The 22,758-nt window shown below is 41.5% G+C and overlaps 1 protein-coding gene and 1 long non-coding RNA gene across 5 annotated transcripts in view; both read right to left on the reverse strand.

The window, feature by feature from the left end:
• Positions 1 to 4,159: 4,159 nt before the first annotated feature.
• Positions 4,160 to 5,716, reverse strand: LOC124265795. Its single transcript, XR_006895551.1, has 2 exons — positions 5,177 to 5,716; positions 4,160 to 5,096 (listed from the first exon to the last, which is right to left on the reverse strand). It is a non-coding gene; the product is annotated as an uncharacterized LOC124265795 (long non-coding RNA).
• Positions 5,717 to 6,441: 725 nt separating this feature from the next.
• LOC124265796 (beta-1,3-galactosyl-O-glycosyl-glycoprotein beta-1,6-N-acetylglucosaminyltransferase-like) overlaps positions 6,442 to 22,758 on the reverse strand; it is an 85,465-nt gene continuing 69,148 nt past the window's right edge. For all 4 annotated transcript variants that reach the window (XM_046700624.1, XM_046700626.1, XM_046700627.1 and 1 more), the window contains exons 3-4: positions 11,678 to 11,904; positions 6,442 to 9,543 (exon numbers count right to left, since the gene is read on the reverse strand). In XM_046700624.1, coding sequence (XP_046556580.1) covers positions 9,227 to 9,543; positions 11,678 to 11,904 — 544 coding nt within the window. In that variant the 3' untranslated portion in view covers positions 6,442 to 9,226. The remainder of the gene's footprint in view (positions 9,544 to 11,677; positions 11,905 to 22,758) is intronic.

Raw genomic sequence — 22,758 nt, forward strand, 5'->3', positions numbered from 1 at the left:
ACTCAGACAATATAAATTGTGTTGGGTTCATTGAGGTACAGATAAAGAAATCTGCGCAAACTGTATGTAAGATACATATCAGACTTATCGATTCATTCCTTGATGAAAACAAACAACACACAATTAATGATTATAATTAATATCGACAAAGAAAACATGGTATATCCACAACAGTTCAATCACAAAGTATCATAATTAGCCCAAGTTGACAAGATCGAGAGACATTCCAGGCGTAGGAACACATGTTGTTATTCATATTTCGTTTATCAATTCATGTTTTTGTGTCAACTTTTGTAAATGGGAACTAGCCCATGCCCGAAGAGAAATACACAAATCAGATGATTGTTTAAGCTATGCAATAGTATGCATATAGACCGACACGCCCATAACATATGAAGCCAATCAACAGAGAGAAACACAATTACAACGTTGATCGACCTGCGAATCATTCAAAAGAGGACAAGAAGGCTGTACACAATCAGAAATTTAGAGGTCAGGAAGAATGATTTCTTTTTTAAACTGACAGTCAGTAACCATCAGGTTCGAACATTAATGTCAGGAAAACAAGTGGTTGAACACCTGCAAGGGTGATGCTTTCCCTCTTTTTCTCTTTAGCAACTGTGTGTTCAACCATACATCTGGCGTCAACGATCAGAAAACAAGTGGCTGAACACCTGCAAGTGTGATTCCTTCACTCTCTTTCTCTTTAGCAACTGTGTATTCAACCATACATCTGGCGTCAACGATCAGAAAACAAGTGGCTGAACACCTGCAAGTGTGATTCCTTCACTCTTTTTCTCTTCAGCAACTGTGTGTTCAACCATATATCTGGCGTCAACGATCAGAAAACAAGTGGCTGAACACCTGCAAGTGTGATGCTTTCAATCTCTTTCTCTTCAGCAACTGTGTGTTCAACCATATATCTGGCGTCAACGATCAGAAAACAAGTGGCTGAACACCTGCAAGGGTGATGCTTTCTCTCTTTTTCTCTTCAACAACTTTGTGTTCAATCATATATCTGGCGTCAACGATCAGAAAACAAGTGGCTGAACACCTGCAAGTGTGATGCTTTTAATCTTTTTCTCTTCTGAAACTGTGTTTTCAACCATATATCTGGCGTCAACGATCAGATGACAAGTGGCTGAACACCTGCAAGTGTGATGCTGTCACTCTCTTTCTCTTCAGCAACTGTGTGTTCAACCATATATCTGGCGTCAACGATCAGAAGACAAGTGGCTGAACACCTGCAAGTGTGATGCTGTCACTCTCTTTCTCTTCAGCAACTGTGTGTTCAACCATATATCAGGCGTCAACGATCAGAAAACAAGTGGCTGAACACCTGCAAGGGTGATGCTTTCTCTCTTTTTCTCGTCAGCAACTGTGTGTTCAACCATATATCTGGCGTCAACGATCAGAAAACAAGTGGCTGAACACCTGCAAGGGTGATGCTTTCTCTCTTTTTCTCATCAGCAACTGTGTATCGTCAACGATCAGGAAAACACCATGGTCTTCGTTGTTGACTAGTTGACTGTTTCATTTTCATGATTGGCTGATACATGTTGGCGGGTTGAACTTGACACTGAACTGACTGGCATTTGTCTTGTCGCTTGTATTACATTTTGCTCTGATCGATGTCATTCATTTCGTTCGACTGTTTGGGTTTTTATTGTTAATCATTAAATATGCAGTCTGTGAAGTTATTATTGTTGTCTGAATGTATTTCTCAGAATTGACTTCAATAGTGTTTTTGCGTTTCTGGAGGTATAAACTGTTGGGCTATCGCTCAAATACTGTCAGAGGCAATGACCAGCACAGACAGTTACATAGTTCACTACATAACTGACCGATGTGACTTTAAATTTAACCCACTCACTCACTCCACATACCTACAATCATCTTGAAGGCCAATCATCATGAAGGTCACATTTCACTTCATCTTCACGTGCATGTATTAACCAGATAATCGATGGATTTATTGGAAACTCGAGGAAAAGAGGAACGCTCTTAGTGTCTGAGTGCTCCAGATTTATTAGTGAGTGAGTGGGTGAGTCTGGTTCAAATCTGAATCAGTTATATCACGGTGTGTCAGGTTGGTGTGGAGTGGAAACCACAAACTGACTTTGTTGAAACCCATCAGAATAGGAGGGGAGGTCAAAAAGTTTTCCGAACTCACTACCTCAAGTTGTGAAACGGCTGTGCCGCTAGTAGTATTGCATACACTGTTCATTCATGAGATACCTGTGGAGAGTTTCAACACCTCACAACAAACAGTATTAATATATATTTTGATAACTGGAAGAGATACCCAACTGATATCATGGATAATTTTAAAACTGAGTACATAGCTGTAGTTCATGTCCTCACACTAGAGGGCACCAACGCAAGCAGAATCCGGGAGTACAGTCTTGACCCGGCACTCACCGATTATAATCCGTTTCGAAAATTTAGGTCTCACTTGCGTGAAAGACAATTTGCCATTGATGAACTCAAGGCTACGAGGGAGGTAAAAAGTTATGAGAACTTCTCGTATCAGTAGCCTATCTCTCTCCGTTATCACAATATTCATACTGTTTTCGAGGTGTAGAAACTTTCACAGGTATCTCATGAATGATCATCTGTATCACAATACTACCGGCGGCATAGCTGTTTTCACAACTTTAGGTAGTGAGTTCTCAATGCTGACCTCCCGTCGTAGGTATGTCTACTGGCAAACCAGATATATAGTGGAGGTGATCCGTGATTGAACCTCGGAGTCCTGACGAGCCAACAGGACATAACGCTGCCTAACGCACACCAATTCCAGTTGCTCCTGCTGTTGCATCTCAGCTTGTGGCGTCTGTATTCAAGGTAAGGTTGAGCTGTTATTTCCACACGAGGAGTGTCTTTCATCTCCGTAAATCGTGGTTTGATCAGGGTCCCGATCCACAAAGTTACGAACTATCGGAACTTTATAGTTTATCACAGAATAACGAATGATGTAGTGCTGCGAACGCTTAGTGGATTGGATCCCAAGGTTTCAAAACTGAAGACGCTCAATTCTGACAATTTTGATAACATAAACAATGCCGCAATGCAATCCCTTATATTTAAGGGAAAGTTTCCAAAGAAATCAAGCTCCAAATTTGACAGTCAGACCTCGTACAGCACGTGCAAGTGGCGGTATGCAAAATGTATCATTGTCACTGGTTGGTGGCAGAAGTTGAGACGGATTTATTGTCCAAAATATCTCTGAACGCTTATCATGATTCAGATGTGATCTGCCTGTCAAAGCTATAATGTTTAGCCTTGTAACAAAACACTCAAGGAAAGTATTTCAAAGTATTTAATTCATTATGGAAGTAACAGCATTGACCATGCGACGTTGGCAACGTGCTGAACGTTTGCTTGTCCTGTGCATGGGGCTTGTTGGTACACGTCAGAATACTGTTGCACAAACACAGTATGTGTCTCAGCCTTGATAGTGATATTATTAGTTTGTTTGTTCGTTTGTTCGTTCGTTCGTTGTTTAACGCCGCACTCAGCAATATTCCAATCCAGTGAATGGGGTACAATGTCAGCGAGCCTGACCACAGTGAATGGGGTACGATGTCAGCGAGCCTGACCACTCGATTCCGTTAGTCGCCTCTTTGGCAAAGGCAAATTCTAACCAGGATCCTCAAGGGTCGATATTATAAGTACCGACCTACGTACCGTCTCGATGCGATAACTACATCACCTACCCTGACCAAACATTTGATTGCATCATAAGACCAGTATGACTTTCTGAGGTCCTGCTCTCTACCTGACCCGTGAAGATCCGGATTAGAATTGATCTTCAGTAACCCATGCTTGTCGTAAGAGGCGACAAACGGGATCGGATGTTCAGGCTCGCTGACTTGGTTGACACATGTCATCATATCCCCATTGCGTAGATTGATGCTCATGCAGTTGATCACTGGATTGTCTGGTCCAGACTCGATTAGTTACAGCTGGAATATTGCTGAGTGCGGCGTAAAACTAAACTCACTCACTGTTCTCTTCCTAAAGCCCCACGGATGTGAGCAATAAAGTTAAAGGGGTTCTCTTCAGGACACGGAATACTGTACTTCCTCTTACTCAGAAGCCGAGACATGTGCAGAAATGTACAACGTATTGAACGACAAAAAACATACACAGCAAATCAGTTGAGACGGATTTATTGTCCAAAATATCTCTGAACGCTTATCATGATTCAGATGTGATCTGCCTGTCAAAGCTATAATGTTTAGCCTTGTCTTGCAATAAAATAAATCAACTATCTCATTTCGAAGTATACTCATGGAAAGAAATAAGTGAACGAGTGTATTTTTGACGTCGCATTGTGAACATAATTGTGACATAGCGACTAATTGCAACTGAAATATTGTAGTGTTCTGCGTGTAGTGTCAAGCAATGGCGAAAAATTGTATCTCGACGTTCTCTTATTTTCAGCCATCAGTATAACTATCGAATAATAACAGAGACAAGACTTTAGCTGGAGACAATAAACGATCAGGCACTTCATGTTTTAAAACTCCTATGACATCACATCCGGTTATGAAAATGTACCCGGATGTGAAAATGTGTCCATAGTCAGATTCAACAAATATAACACGTAACAATTATATAACGGCGTATAACTTAGCTAACTACGCGTGGACTGCTTGTTCCGGGTTATTTACATGCATGGAATAACATAAATATGTATTTAGAATCAATACTACTCGCAACAAGATAGAGAACACTCAAATGCTTTTTCATATAGTCTGTCTCCCAAAATGAGTTTTCCTTACCTAGTTTTGAGTAGTGTGTAAACTTTCCCTTAAAGGGATACTTCGACATGCGAGATCATTGGTACATATTCCTTCAGGTTTGAACTCGTAGTATCCGATATCTAACAATGGTTCAGGTATCACAGAGTTAGCGCACATGGTCACCCGTACTACTCCAAGTCTCAGGGACTCGGAAATACATCGTGGTATCCGTAGTCAGAGGAAGGAGTGCAGATATTAGACCATATTACCGATATTGGATCGTATTACCCATAACAGTCGGTATTACCGACACAAGACCATACTGTCCACATTAGACAATATTACCTATATTAGATCACAGAACCGATATTAGACCATACTGCCTATATTGGATCACAGTATGTACCCACATTAGACAATATTACCTACATTTGATCACAGTACCGATATTAGATCATACTACCTATATTAGACCACAGTATGTACCCATATTAGGCCATACTGCATATATTAGACCAAGTATCCGTGTTACACCATATGACTGATCTTAGATCTACAGTTTTTATATTACAAATGAAACGGTACCTAATTACTATTATCCGACCGTGTTACCAACATGAGACCACAGTACCTATATGAGGCCACAGCATGCACATGCGACTATTTAATCACCATCAGACCATAATCCCCGATGTTGGACCATATTTACCGACATAAGTCAATAGTACCCATATCAGACCATATCACTGGCCTTAGACCATAGTACCAATATAAGACCATAGTACCCATATAAGACCATATCACTGGCCTTAGACCATAGTACCCATATAAGACCATATCACTGTCCTTAGACCATAGCAGCCATATAAGACCATAGTACCCATATAAGACCATATCACTGTCCTTAGACCATAGTACCCATATAAGACCATAGTACCCATATAAGACCATAGTACCCATATAAGACCATAGTACCATATAAGACCATATCACTGGCCTTAGACCATACTACCCATATCAGACCATAGTACCCATATCAGACCATAGTACCCATATAAGACCATAGTACCCATATAAGACCATATCACTGGCCTTAGACCGTAGTACCCATATAAGACCATAGTACCCATATAAGACCATAGTACCCATATAAGACCATAGTACCCATATAAGACCATATCACTGTCCTTAGACCATAGTACCCATATCAGACCATAGTACCCATATCAGACCATAGTACCCATATCAGACCATATCACTGGCCTTAGACCATAGTACCCATATCAGACCATAGTACCCATATAAGACCATAGCACTGGCCTTAGACCATAGTACCCATATCAGATCATAGTACCCATATCATACCATAGTACCCATATAAGACCATATCACTCGCCTTAGACCGTAGTACCTATATCAGACCATAGTACCCCTATCAGACCAGAGTACCCATATAAGACCATATCACTGGCATGATACTATAGTACCCATATCTGACTATAGTACCCATAACAGACCATACTACTGGCATGGGACTACAGTATCCATATCAGACCAGAGTACCCATATAAGATCATATCCCTAGCATGGGACTGCAGTATCCACATCATAGTACTCACAACAGACAATAGCATGAGACCACAGTACCCAACAGAGCAGAGTACCGATACCAACTACACTGCTACTGGAACAGACAGATCACGTAGCAAATCAAACAATTGCATGCTCTGTCAGACATAAGTTAGGAAACACAGTATTATATACTTCCAATGTGTGCTTATGATATGATAATGTACATAACAATTGTGACTCTAAGCCTGTACAAAAAATAATGCTTATTTTGTAACATCTTGGAATATTAAAACTTTTCATATATGAAAATATATCATTTAAAAAAATCAAAGAACAGACTGAAGGAGACAGCACAGCTCTTTTCCGTGGCGATAAATAGTTTAAACGAACATTCCGCCATAGTATAGCAGCAAAACCGGTGGTTGATATTACGAGCATGAATCACGCTTCCGGGGAATGATGACACACAGAATAAGCCAGACCCTTGCACCACTACACTAACTCAGGTCAACAGGGTCTATACTGTAGCATAGCCATTATCAATAACGTCGATCTGTGGGAGGGCCTAGGTCCAGGTGTTGCCTTTAGGTAGTCATGCAAATGGGTTCGAACCGAAACTCTGCATTCAACAATATTTTCAGCTATAGTCGAACTTCGTCTTGCCAAACCCGTAGAGACCTAAGAGATCAGAGTTATTCGGGGTTCGATACAACCAAGAAATTGATTTTCCGGAAAGGCCAAAGAACATGTTCGAAGAGACAGTGTTCGGGTCATCAGGAGAAGACTGTTCTAAATTTTGATACATGGTGCCACAAAAGCTCGAGACACATAGACACTCAACACATCCAGTACGGAAGATACGACCATAAATGATGTGAAATATAGGGGGAGGTCGCAGGGACTGAAAGTTGAGTTCGAGACAGCCGGACACTCGACACATCCAAGTTCGACTCGATCTTCGACTGTTTACTACTGTGGCCTGTAATTACAGATAAATATCTGAAAATCTGAAAATACGGTGATGTAATGAGTTAAAAACCAATGAAGATAAATGACATGACACGTGACACCCCAGACGAAAACAAACACAATCAATACACGGCTCACATCAAAGAACACAGGAAACACAAAGGAAGTCTTATACGACAGCTTAGCGTGATTTACTGATCCATAACCTTAACTTAGAAAATTATAAATATACACGTTAATAATATGTAAATAAAAACAGGGTCTATATTTGACCTCCGACAGTAGACGTCGCTTTGACGATGAAGATGACAGTGGAATGCTGATGTCATATAGCAGGTGTATGCTATGTTAAAAACCCAAACCAGGTCAATATTATTTATAATTACCTATCAAGATTCAGTATGGTTGCAATAATGTGTGTACCACACATGCGCCTGTGTTAGACATATTCTTCAGTTCATAATCAATAAAAAACGTCAATCATAGACCACAGCGAGGGGAGACAACTCGTCTATATTACAGTGTTCTTCGACAACATATAGAACAAATAACAGCCTCGAAGTGTATTTCTGTAGACTTAAACCAATAGCTGTTGTTGAACGAGACCTTAGTTGAATGTAAAGCACACACCCTAGATGGTTTAAGTTTCGGTGTTTGGCGAAACTCGCTTAATCCTTACTGGACTGCTCCAACTGAAAATGTCCAAATCGAGAACTGAGTTATGTCCCTTTAATTACACGGATGGAGAAGCAGACTGAACTTGCATTACTGAATATGAAACTAACGGTGGTTTGTCCTCCTTTTGTTACTCATGATTCTTTTTGTTGTTGTTTTAAAAAATGATTCAAACTCAACCTTAACTGGTAGGTCGATGGGTAGATTATATATCATGTTAACTTCATAGCAGTACTTCAACTGTTGCGGGTGGAATTGATTACAATCTTGATAACAATCGTTACCTGTGTAAAATTACTTTTCACATTTAAAATTTCACTTTTAAAATTATATTTTAAAGTTGTGCGATGATGTGAAGATGAAGATTCAAACAAAACAGAATATATACAGGTGAGAAGTGACAGAACTGATAACGCACAAGCAGACAAAATCCCATTTACCTTGAAGTTTACAATCACACTTGGTTTCATTTACGATGTTTTTTCCAACAATTCAAGTGGTGGGATAAAGATAATTAAGTACAGAAATTCAAATTTGAAATATATTATGTAGTTCCTATCACGATTGGACATAATTCCTTTTTTCTATTATTTAATATACACCTCAGCAAGCTTAAGATATATTGTATTTTAAATAATTTATTCACACTGACAACGACGGTAAATTAGTATATCTTTTAACATTTTACTTATAGATACGAAGTACAATCCCTATGCTCTCCATTTCGTTAACTTTTGTTACGTAAAATAATCCTTTAAATGGTCTGGCTAAAACATACGCAACGTGTAACACATGTGACCAGACTATACATAGCACTTGCCCCAAGTGTAAACAATTGCAATATATCTTTGGTGCAGCTTCTATTCTACTGGCCGAGGAAAGGATGAGTCAGTTTATCCAAACGAAGACACCACCAAGAGATCGAGAAGCACGGTTTGTACGTGCACGTAAACGCAGGTGGGAATCTATTTACTGACCCGTATGAATGAACGCCCCGCCCCTCCTCATGCATATTCATCAAGTCAGTTCACACGGCGTAGAAGTTATAGAAACGCCCATAAATAATTATTCATTTGCGGCAAGACAATAACAATTGTACATGGTGTATCAATAAATCAACACTTGAAAATAATCAAACCTAAGTCAAATAAATATATTAAATCTGTACCACTTCCTCATTGTAAATGTAAACATTTATCATAAATCGGTTTTGAAAATATATCCCACGAGATGAAATACCAGTGTCTTGTGACTGGGAGTTAAAGGGGTACTTTGTTTTTCACGAAAGACAGGGTCTTGTAGTATGAGTCGTCAAAAGACCGCACACCCAGGTATTCGTCACGTGTTCTGTTGTAATGCAGTTCCTCCATACAATCCAAGGCATATGGCTGGTAGTCCCAGTAAAACTTGTTTGTGAACAGTTCTGGCCTTGACCTTAATAGCGGAAGGTCGCCGATTCCAAATATACAAATTAGGCGCACGCGCTGTCCTTCACATGGCCAGTCAAAAGGCTCGTTCCCCCAGTTTTTAAATCGTGCAAGGAATGGTTTTATCAGTCGGTCAGTTTCTGGATCCCCTGGAAAAGACGAAATAAAATTGTGAAATATGATAACTGCGATAAGAAAATCTAATAGTTTTTCACGATAAAATGGTACACGAGAGAAGAAAATCTTCGATTACATGTATATTTATCTAAAAAGCATAGGACGTTACCCCTGTGATCCAGCATTATTACTATAAATTTAGTTCGTCTAAATAATGAGACAAATGCACGATTTTCATGTTGAAGAGTAAATTCTGCTGTTAAACTAAAAATGTAAAACAAACAACATTAGAGCTTATTTATCAAATAATAAATAACCACAGCCATGGCAGACTAGTAAAGGGGAAAATATTGATGCCTATTTCTGAATTTAGAGGATCGCTGAGTTTGTATAAACTCATTCTGCATATTGTTTTAATCACTATCACTCTGTACATCAACCTACTCTGCTCAAATCACTAATTAGCAATCCAATGTATATCAACCTTGTCAATTGTATATACACACTATGCAGCTATGTATATATTCTCCATGTTACAACTCTATGTATCACTTGCTTAATAACGGTGTTAGTACCTACACCGAAACGTCGCACTCATTGCAATGAAGAAGTTGACTATCCATAGAACTTGGTTTTCCTTCATATTCCTACGCCTTCATCAAATAATTTTTCAACTTGTGTCTGAACCTAGCTTGATGGTGGATAAAATGAAGGTGATCTACGGGTATCATAATTGTGGTTTCGATCTGTTTTTAAGTGCAGTAACTTTTTGATTACGAGTTCTTTCCTCATCAAATCCTGATTTTTTCTATTTTTCCCGCTGTGCATTTTGGTGAGGGTTTAGCTGAACCATTCAAGGGTCAGATTCCATCTACTTAAGAATCTTTTATAATGAAAGTAAAATATTTATAATAGTTTAGGATTTTAATAGTGTTGTTTCGTACAACTGAACCCTTTACCAGCACACCAGGATGTACACATGGGGGACTGTGGGGTAGCCTAATGGTTAGAGTGAACCTCGTCACGCTGAAGACCCGGGTTCGATTCCCCACATGCGTACAGCGTGTGAAACCCCTTTCTGGTGTCCCCGGCAGTGATATAGCTGGAATATTGCTAAAAGCGGCGTAAAGCTAAACTCACACACCCTGTACACATGAGTACTGTAAGCAGGACAGGTTAACCCACAATCGAACACACAGGCAACTCACAGGGTTACATTTAGCTAGTCCTTGACTGTGATTTTACAGTCATCTGATGTGTTCATTTACAGCAAAAACATAAATGAGAATTAAAAAAATGATATAAATAAGATATTTAATTCAGCACATTTTTATGTGAATCACCACAAACCTATTGCAGCAGCGACTGGATCTTTCAGAAAACATAACAGGGAGATAACTCTTGCAGGTATAGCTACTGCGTATCGCCATTGTACACACCGACCATGACAAATTCCATAGTATGTTGTTTCCACCATGACTGAGTGAGTGAGCTGGATTTTATGTCGCTTTAAACAGTATTCCAGTTATAACGGTGTTAGCTTAATGTTGGAACAGACCCCGAGGTGATGCAGCACTCGGATGCTTATCACATACCGAAACCCACGGAAACGAGTATGACACTCATACCTCATATAATCAGGGCGGACCGGGATTCGAACCTACAATTATAGGTTCCTGGTGGAACAAAGGGATGCAACCCTGCACTGAAAACTGGGCCACCTATGCCCACTATTAATTACAGGATAAACTTGATTATTGATAGAAATATCCAAACAAATAACTGCATAAATGTCGGGGTGTTCCACTCAGTCTGCCATCGCTTTCAATAAAACTTAGATTCCACATGTATAGATGAAAAAAATAACACCTTGAGGATTTTTGACAGAATTTCTACTATTCTGTCAAATATTGATCTTGGGGAAGCATAATCTACCGGTAACATTTCTTACGTGTTAGGTTCTAGCCATACAAACATGTGGTTTGTGCGTGACAGGCGACTCAAGAATCGTGTTTCTCTTAAAGGAGTGTGCAGGATGTGTCTGTGAATAATGATTAATAATTACGATTCTAGGTTTGAGTGCACCATCCTGTTACCACAATTAACAGTATGTTATTGTCTACATCCCATATTCCAGTTGTGGGTCGAACCCAAACAATACTGTACCTAAATATGCCCCTGGTACACGAAGATGAGCGTTGTGATTGAGCGAGGTGAAAAACGTCTCGTCGGGCACATCGACATTTTTTACCCAAGCCAGGAAGTCCTGTGCCGTCTTGTTGTGCAGGACGTAGTCCACGAAGCCCCTGTTGACCACGATGTGCACGGACCCTTTCACCGGGGTGATTCCGTGTGGAGGGTCACCTGCCTTCTCAAACCTCCCTCTGTTGGCTCTGAAATATGACATAGATCTTAGCATCAGAATATTATTATGTGTCTTGCAGATCACGGAGCATATATTCTTACACTTCATAGTCTATATACCCATTCCCCTTTCAGCTACCCGTGGAGCTCCGGGTTAGAATTGGTCTTCAGCAACCCATGCTTGTCTCCCCGTGGACATCCGGGTTAGAATTGGTCTTCAGCAACCCATGTTTTTCTACCCGTGGAGCTCCGGGTTAGAATTGGTCTTCAGCAACCCATGCTTGTCTCCCCGTGGAGCTCCGGGTTAGAATTGGTCTTCAGCAACCCATGCTTGCCTCCCCGTGGAGCTCCGGGTTAGAATTGGTCTTCAGCAACCCATGCTTGCCTCCCCGTGGAGCTCCGGGTTAGAATTGGTCTTCAGCAACCCATGCTTGTCTCCCCGTGGACATCCGGGTTAGAATTGGTCTTCAGCAACCCATGTTTTTCTACCCGTGGACATCCGGGTTAGAATTGGTCTTCAGCAACCCATGTTTTTCTACCCGTGGACATCCGGGTTAGAATTGGTCTTCAGCAACCCATGTTTTTCTACCCGTGGACATCCGGGTTAGAATTGGTCTTCAGCAACCCATGCTTGTCTCCCCGTGGAGCTCCGGGTTAGAATTGGTCTTCAGCAACCCATGCTTGCCTCCCCGTGGAGATCCGGGTTAGAATTGGTCTTCAGCAACCCATGCTTGTCTCCCCGTGGAGCTCCGGGTTAGAATTGGTCTTCAGCAACCCATGCTTTTCTACCCGTGGACATCCGGGTTAGAATTGGTCTTCAGCAACCCATGTTTTTCTACCCGTGGACATCCGGGTTAGAATTGGTCTTCAGCAACCCATGCTTGTCTCCCCGTGGACATCCGGGTTAGAATTGGTCTTCAGCAACCCATGTTTTTCTACCCGTGGACATCCGGGTTAGAATTGGTCTTCAGCAACCCATGCTTGTCTCCCCGTGGACATCCGGGTTAGAATTGGTCTTCAGCAACCCATGTTTTTCTACCCGTGGACATCCGGGTTAGAATTGATCTTCAGTAACCCATGCTTTTCTACCCGTGGACATCCGGGTTAGAATTGATCTTCAGTAACCCATGCTTGTCGTAAGAGGCGACTAATGGGATCGGGTGGTCAGGCTCGCTGACTTGGTTGACACATGTCATCGTATCCCAATTGCGTAGATCGGTGCTTATAATGTCGACTACCGGATTGTCTGGTCCAGACTCGGTTCTTTATGGCTTTAATATTGCTGAGTGCGGTATTATACAACAAACAAACCACCAACAAACAAACAAACAAACAGCTTCTGAAATAAAACGACTTGATGGTTCCTTGATAACAGCGGTTCTCAATCGTATTCTCATATTCAACTACATCTCGGGTACTGTATGTGAGCTAAAGTACAGTGTTAGGGGGTTTATACACAGAACTGAAGTTAAGCAAGTGTTTTGTTTACTTAAGCGATGGACAACTGTACCTGTTCCTCAGTTAGCCCAAGTTTGTACATAACATATGTGAACCATAGAGAATGTGTATGTGTTGGTCTGTGTGTAAGGTATCTTCCCATAAGACAGACCTCCCAAAACACAGACCGCTTGAAACAACACATTTTATGGTTGGTTGCATAAGGCTTAATTAAGCTGTACCCTTGAAAATAATGGTATGTGCCCAGATAAAAAAGGCAACATTAAGTATTAACTATAGTTTTATCAATTCATGTAATCAATTATGATTTTTAAATTAAGACATTTTGCATCAACATATATGTACATCTACATATATTTGCCAGATCACATTTACTTGTGAATATTATCAAAAATAATAATTGATACACATGGACCTATCAAACATATGAGACCAAGCACCATATTATTTTACAACACGTTTGTCAGTGAACAGGTAAGAAAGTCACTTGAACATCATCATGTTTTCCTTTCACCTTGTTCTTGGCATACAGGAAGCCACCTGTAGAAGGGTGATCGGAAAAAGTCATAGGAAAAAAGTCATGGAAAAAAGGTCAATGTGAAAAATAACTATTAGAAAATATTCTGTTCTCCAGTTATATACTTTGTTTATACTGAATTTTATAAATACTATTTCACTTTCATCTTCAAACAATCTTAAGTACTAAAACATCCTGTTCTCCAGTTATTTGCAGGAACTAATTCAACAACGATTATAAAACGTCGTATTCTCCAGTTATTTCTACTTGCATGATCTTGAGTGTTTTCTTTATGAACATGATGTAACTGGCCTCGAACATGTAAATAAGCTTATTCAGGTGAGCTTATGCATAGTGTGAAGTTACATGTCGGTGAAGAACTTCATTTTTTATTAGTTCTGTAAATATCCTACTATTGAAAAAATAGGTCCATCTGTCTTCCCACGCCTATTTCCGTGAAGGGCTGACAGCTACAATATATGTCGTATAGTTGTCGTAAAAGGGGCACTGTTCTAGAGCAACTCTCTGGGTCTGGCTATAAATATTGCTAATGCTTTTTCCTGTCGGTACCCGGATGATATCCCTGAATTCTCAACTGATTCGCGACTCTGCTGCGCCACCCGTAAGCGCAGATGATAGCATAAGGACGTACCCATTCATTGATCAGTTACACAATATATTCTCTCTTGTGGGCGACGCTGAGCCCAAGGGGGGCGATGTTAGTTCCTGGCTGATCCGTGGAGTATTTGTCTTATATCACGGGGTGTTGCCCGCAGTGCCGTAGTGATGCACATCAGACGTTTTGTAATTTGGTAAATCCCACGAATCATGGTGTTGGCACACCCTGAAACCCCATTAGGTAAATGTGGAATTCGAACCCACCGCCAACACATTCTGACACGACCAAGGGACGCAACTCTGTTTTGACTACCATGGACCCCTTGCTCCTGAATACGAAAATCGTTATTTGTGTGACACTAATGCAATTACACCCTAGAAAAGAGCTAACTTAGTAGCAGCTGTAAGAACCGATTTAGATCACGCTCGGGAGCTTTCTAATCCTGACGCTTACGGCAAAAAAACCACATTTCAAATGAGTCCGACTTTATAGTCTCTTAATCTTTCAACCTGTTTAATAGAAATTTCCTCGGAGTCGAACGATAACAAGGTCGACATAATTTATTGATAACAATGTGGTTTAATGTGGTATTGACGTCTCCGTGCAGATCTGTACACGGCTGTCAAGCAGGACTGAACATAGGGAATATTATATTGACTCATTTGTATGTCAGGTAATTGAGTGAGTATGATTTTATGCCGCTTCTACCAATATTCCAGCAAAATAACGGCTGGAGACACCAGAAATGGGTTTCACACATCATGTAGGGAATCGAACCCTGGTCTTCGGCATGACGAACAAACGCTTTTACCACTTGGCTATCCCTGCCCGTATGTCAGGGCACGCATTTACCTGTAGTCCCATCGCTTTTCATTGGCCTCGGTTTAATTGGCTTGCGTTATGTGTTCTCTGTTCATTATTAAAAGATCACAGGATCCATCTCATGCTTGCTGCCATTAACCCTTTACAAGCCAAGAAACGAACAATCAGCGTCATTCAGAGTTTCTTGACGTAATTATCCAAACGACTCTGTTACGGTTCGGTAATAATGTACTTATCGATAATTTAAGTCTCTTTTGTCCTTAAAGCTTCACAATATTACTCTTTTCAAAATCGTGTTTTAAGTAGCATGACGTACGCACAAAAGGACATTCGACGGGGAGTGGAGTCTGCAACTTCGTGCAATGAAGAAGGGAGTTCATTCTCGTGCGAGTCTGGTACATACATGTAAGCTCGAACTGATGCAGGTTGTAGAGAAACTCACATCGGGCTTGAAATATGCGTCATTTTGGGCTTTTATCTACCACGAAACAGACGTATGTTCTCACATGGGTCCAATGTGTGAAGCCCATTTCTGGTGTCACTCCCAGATTAACGCTTTGTCTCTGAATAGAATTATACCTTTTAAATATAACAGGAGCCACTAACCTACCGAGACACCGTGCCTGAAATACGATATGTGCATCTGTAAACATAGGAACATGCTATGATACAGGCTATCATGCGTACAGTGCCGTAGGTGGAAAAACTGCAGTCATTATCAGCATGCGATTGTTAAGCAATCTGTTTACTTTCTAAAAAGCAGATTTCTTAAACGCGGAAAGAAACATGTTTTAATCATTACCCAAAGGGTTTTCTTTGAGGCAGACAGTACCAACGCTATTTATTGCAAATATATCATACTATTAACACGGGGGAAACGAGCAAAGTTTTACAAACATGTTATCACATTACATGGCACATATTAAGAACTGAAGACAGTGAACGAGGGGAATATTGCAACTAACAGTCCATGTTCCTGCACTGTCCAAGGGGCAAGGACAAAGGGTCGCCTAGTGGTCAAAGCGTTCGCAGTGGGTACAATGTGTGAAGCCCATTTCTGATGTCAACGCGCTGTCATATTGCTGGAGCATTGCTAAAAGCGGCGTAAAACTTAACTCACTCAAACGGATAACGCACATCGGACAAATGTCTCTTTGGTGAGTAGGTCAGAGACTGAGCCAGTGAACGTTGCTTTAAACCGTATCAGCACTAATGTAGATGTTTCCGGCTACAAAATACATGTATCAAATATATCCTTTCGAATATAAGTGATGGTCACTAAAACTTCAGGCCCTTATCACAGTAAACAGTAAAAACTGACATTCTTTAAAATTTAGATCTTATCATATACCTTAAGTTACTTCAGATATGCTAAAACAACATGGTTAGAAACGGCGTCAGGAAAACAAATGAAAGACGTTGATACCCTTATCTGTGTCGACAGCTGTTTATCATCCACCCTTATCAAGCTACACGTACATTCGTGGCATACTAGCAACTGGTCATATGCTCTTACTAAACTTCACAAAGGTCGTGGGGTAGCCTCGTGGTTAAAGCGTTCGCTCGTCACGCCGCGGGGTTCGATTCCCCACATGGATACACTGTGTAAAGCCCATTTCTGGTGTCTCTCCCTATTGCTGGGATATTGCTGGGATATTGCTAGAATAGGCCTAGAATTACAGAAATACATCTGTCTGTCTGCCGGCTATCTGCACAATAACAAACGTATTCATTCTAGTTATACAGTAGGTTCGAGATAGAGCAACTAAAACTTCAACTCCTTCCTAACAAAATAAAAACATGATCCGAAGTAACTGAAATATGTATAAATACACATCAGTCAGTCATAAGTAAGACATGTTATATTTGGGAATACACATTCTCAGAAAGTATTCTAGTGCTTTTGTCGGGTTGAATCCCATCCGGGATTCGAAACCACACCCTCAGAGTCAGGCACCTAATCGCCAGTACATAGTCAGCAGTCTAACACACTCAGCCATCGCAGCTTCCACGTCACAAATCACTCTGTGGCTGACTAACAAACTCGACATGTATTTACTCAGGTCTTGTGCTGTGTGGATTGGTCGTGTGCACAGTGGTACCATCGCCAAACGAGCTTTTTAACGATGATTTTAATAAAGTCTGCACTTGACATTGACAGTATCCCGTATCCCGCAAAAGCTCAAAGTCGTATGTTTCCTATAACTGCTCTAATGTCAAGGTGCGTATTGTATAAGACGCAATATATAAAACATTTAGCAACCATACCTTCCTATAACTGCTCTAATGTCAAGGGTGCGTATTCTACAAGACGCAATATATAAAACATTTAGCAACCATACCTTCCTATAACTGCTCTGATGTCAAGGTGCGTATTCTATAAGACGCAATATATAAAACATTTAGCAACCATACCTTCCTATAACTGCTCTGATGTCAATGGTGCGTATTGTATAAGACGCAATATATAAAACATTTATCAACCGTACCTTCCTGTAACTGCTCTGATGTCAAGGTGCGTATTCTATAAGACGCAATATATAATCAGCAACCATACCTTCCTATAACTGCTCTGATGTCAAGGTGCGTATTCTATAAGACGCAAAATATAAAACATTTATCAATCATACCTTCCTATAACAGCTCTGATGTCTTCAATAAGACGCAATATTCAAAATATTTACCAATCATACCCGTCCAAATCGAACGCTACACTTTTCCCGAGAACGTCCTTGAACACGCCCACGGTGACGCCTAAACACTTGATCGTATCTAAACAGCGTAGTGTAAAAATCTAACGAATTTTGTCTCCCGGATCTTCAAACACGTGGCACTTTGATGCAAATCACCTGACCGTATTCCCCGGCTGACTGTTTCCCCTCCAACCCACGAGTACCCCCACTGAGAAAGTCAAGTGTAAGTGAAAAGAAGGAACGGTATGCTAGATACAATGTTAGGTATTTCTACAAGTAATTGTTTGAGGCATTCCAGTCGCCATGTTGATATAGACGCCCAGATTTCTGTTGACCGTGGATGTTGATAAACACATTGATCGACCCCTGAGCAACTATGCTCTCGTCTTTATTAAAGGTCAAAACGTGATTCCGAGGCGCATCCTCTGCCTTCCGTCAAACATTGCTGTGAGAAAAGCAGGGCAGACATTACGCGTGTAGAGTACAAAACCCAAACAAAAAAAACCAAACAAACAAAAAATAAAAATCTTGCAAGTTCTGTCTTGAAAGGATTTACAAAAGGCCTTGAAAGTGGCCAGCAAATAACCCCAACCTAAGTGTGTCGTTGCATTATTTAAACCGTTATCCAATGACAAATTGGGGATCGTCGCAGAATGTGCGCCAGGGTGTTAGCGGGCCACAATGGGGTAAATGCAATGTTTAAAAATACCCAAGGTTTTTAGACTGTCCCCTTTATGTTATGCATTGGCGGAGAAACTCTGAGATGTTGATGGAGTGAGTGTGGTTTTAGGCAGCCTTTAGGAATATTCCAGCAATATCACGATCGGGACATCGTAAATGGCCTTCACACCTGACATGCTGAAACACACCTCCGTGGTTTATCCACTACACTATTAATATAAATTCATAACCCATATCTGAATGAGAGAGGTCCTTCTGTCAACCCACGCCTATTTCCGTAAAGAGCTGACAGCTACAATATATCGTTTAGTTGGGTGTAGGGGAAGTGTCGCTTGTTGTCATTGTTGACATTAATCTGCCACAGACTAGGATCACGACTGTCGCCTTGAATCACACACCATTATCTCACTGCGGTACATGTGCACGTGTGGCAGTGTGTGTGCGCGTGTGTGACGGTGCGTGTTCGAGTGTGACAATGCACATGTGAGAGTGACAGAGCACGTGTGACTGAGCACGCGAGTCAATACATGCATGACCGAGAGTAGAAAGAGCAGAAAAAAGCTCTGGACAGCTGGCATTCAACAGGCTAATAAAGTGTCACAAACATAGCGGTACAAAAGGCCATGGTGGTACAAAAAACAACAACCTGAAAGGCCAGACAGGGCTGAAACTACATACACTATCTATGTAAATTGCTCGGCATTGCATGTGAGCTTTTTGCTGACGAACTACTTTTCCGTTGCCTAAAGGACATGAAGCTACTTGTCATCGTGTCATTTGTTTTCAAGCACGACGTTTATGACTTAAAACCTACCAGGATTTGTATGACGCTGAAAAAACACGGGTCGGAAACAGTCATTGGAACAAAAAGCATTCTGCTGATCCTTGAGTGAGTGAGTGAGTGAGTGAGTGAGTGAGTGAGTGAGTGAGTGAGTGAGTGAGTGAGTGAGTGAGTGAGTGAGTGAGTGAGTGAGTGAGTGAGTGAGTGAGTGAGTGAGTGAGTGAGTGAGTGAGTGAGTGAGTGAGTGAGTGAGTGAGTGAGTGAGTGAGTGAGTGAGTGAGAAGTGAGTGAGTGAGTGAGTGAGTGAGTGAGTGAGTGAGTGAGTGAGTGAGTGAGTGAGTGAGTGAGTGAGTGAGTGAGTGAGCGTGCGAGTGCGACATACGAAGTTGTTCAGGGCGACGCGGAATTTGAACCAACGATAGATTTGTGTCATGTCAAAGATAAGGTCAAACGACTGCCTTCGCGTGCCTCCTTTCGTCCACTACGCCCTCGGAGCTGTCAAGTTGACATTCATTCCGCTTGGAATGTACATGGGTAGGCGTGACACAATCTGAAACCAGACACAATGATCATGATGGCAGGGACAGCGCGCCGCTATTACTGTCAGATAGTTCCATCAGCTGCACAGCACCCGGCACTGACCACGTTGGAGCTGATACAGGAGACGCCTCAAGTAAATTAACTGAAGATGCTCACGTGTTTAGACCATCGCGTGCTTCATTTGCCACGAGCCACAAATATGAACCAGCAGTCTACTTCATCCACGTTGGAAACCCACCCACGACTTCGCCGACAATTGTCCTACTTTTCTATGCGCTTTTGAACTTTTAAATAGTTGGTTCGTTTCATAGGAAAATAATTTGGATTATATTCTAACATTACTTGTTTTTCTCTTAAATCGTATTTCCACAATTTCAATATTTAAACAGCTTCAGCCCACTCGCTGTCTCAGCGCTACTGCTAGGATCTCCTAGCACGACTGGCGTTAGGATATTACAACATTTTTGAAGTTGGACACAACACGTCACCAGTTGCCTGCTCCCACATCTTCTAATCTAACAGGGCGGTGGGGAGGCCTAGCGGTTAAAGCGTTCGACCCGGGTTCGATTCCCCACATGGGTACTATGTATGAAGCCCATTTCTGGTGGTGTTAAAAGCGGCGTAAAATTAAACCCATCCACTCACTGCAATCTAACATCGTATCCCAATTGGGTGGATCGATGCTCATGCTGTTGATCACTGGATAGTCTGGTCCAGACTCGCTTATTTACAGACCGCCGCCATATGGCTTGAATATTGCTGAGTGGAAAACTAAATTCACTCACTTTAATCAAACGTTGTATCCCAACTGCGTAGATATTTGCTCATGCTGTTGATCATATTGCTGGAATATTGCTGAGTGAAACGTAAAACTAAACTTACTGACTCTAATCTAACGTAGGTAAATTAAGGTGTATATTTCTGAATATAAAGGTGTCTCCAAAAACCTCAAAGCCAACGCTTTTAAGTAGCCGTTTAATTAACGCACGGAGGTAAATCTTGGAACACAATTTATTCATTTTGAATGACAACAACGTCAAAGTAAACAAGTGTTTGCCACTAACATGGCAATGTCCTCCGCCGTTAAAGATGAATGAAATATTTATAACATATTTACTACTTGTTATGTTTTGGTCAAATACAAGATGCCTGAAATGACTGATGTCTGCATAATCACCCAATGTAGGCTGTCGACATAATTGAAGACATTGGGTGTAATGTTTAATGAGATATCGCGTTTACATAAGTTTTAAAGTGGTCAAAATGTCGTGGTGACCTTGAAGATAAGGTCAAGGTCACCCAAATCAACTGATGTCTGCGTAATCCCCAAACAGTTCATGAGATATCGCGTTAACAAGAATCGGGACGTCCGTTCGGACGCTGCTGAATACATAGTCCCCCGTTCCGCGTTGCGGCGGGGGACAATAAATATCACACAGATATCAAACTTTGCATGATGAGGGTCATTGGGTAGGTGCACAAAATGAATGTAATTTTATGTCACCACAACGTCAACGCTGCCCTGGACGCCAGCTTAAACGTCAGTACCGGTTGTGATCTCCGTTTGCGTGGAACATTGCTTGACATTTCCTGGGCATAGACAGAATAAGTGTTCAAATCCGAACCCTGGGTATTCTAGCCCATTCATCCTGCAATGCTTGTCGTAGCTGGTGAAGTGTCTGTGGTCGTAGATGACGTCGTCGGAACCGTCGATCGAGATACTCTCATAGGTGTTCGATTGGGTTGGGGATTTAGAGGGCCAGGGAAGCACTGAAATGATCTAGGCCTCCTTTCACAAAGCACTTAGGTGATCGTAAGTCATTGAGGTAACCTTAGTGCAGTGTTAACGAATGGGAGTCAAGGTTAACCTTAGTAAAGGTTGCTTCGTGAAAGAAGCCCCTGGTTTGTGAAGAAGTTCATTGTGATGCGTGCTGCATAGGGTCTGGCGTTATCTTGCTGGAACATCTATCTCTGTGGGTCGAAAACCGGAAGGAGGTGACGTTGCAGGATTTCATTTCTGTAACGAATGGGGGTTAGATTCCCCTGTACATGCACTAAGTCGGTTCTTTGGATATAAGAAATCCCCGCCCACATCATCACACTTCCTCCTCCAAATCTGTCAACCTGCGCGACACGGTTAAGGGCGTAACGCTCATTTCGACGTCGGTACACTCTGCTTCTACAGCCATGCCACGTTGCAGCATGAAATGGGAGTCGTCACTGAACCAAATTCTTTGCCAGTGTCGCCAATCCAATCCTGCGGTGATGACGTCGTAGTACACATCAAACGTAAGGTCTCCTTGCACGAAGTCCACTCTGCCGTAGGCGATATGTACTAGTCTGTGCAGAATCATTCTGTAGTCATTGCGGCTTCTGTTGCTGCCACAATCCTGTTGCGCAGATGGAACAACCGGATGTGACGATCATGTGCCCCAGTTGTAACCCATGGCCTACCACATAGATGGCGGTCCCGGGTGGATCCAAGTTCTTGGTAATGACCCCAAAGTTGTGAAATAGTGCTATGGTGGTCATGGAAGTGACGTGCAACGGACATGGCTTACTGACTCGACAGCCTCCAGACAGCCAATTGCAATGTCTATATCTCCAGCTCCCAATCTTGGCATTCCGGAAGTCTCTGTGGAAGCTCAAACATGCGACTAGAAATACCATTGTGTCATTTCTTCAAATACCTCACCTTAGAACGCAAGGTCACCAATTTGCACCTGTATCACGCACTTGGGTCCATTTCCACGTGAATGTATTTCAGAACAT

The sequence above is a fragment of the Haliotis rubra genome, unplaced genomic scaffold, assembly GCF_003918875.1.
Source record: "Haliotis rubra isolate DU_JTF1 unplaced genomic scaffold, ASM391887v1 Scf996, whole genome shotgun sequence".
NCBI classification, from domain to species: Eukaryota; Metazoa; Mollusca; class Gastropoda; order Lepetellida; family Haliotidae; genus Haliotis; species Haliotis rubra.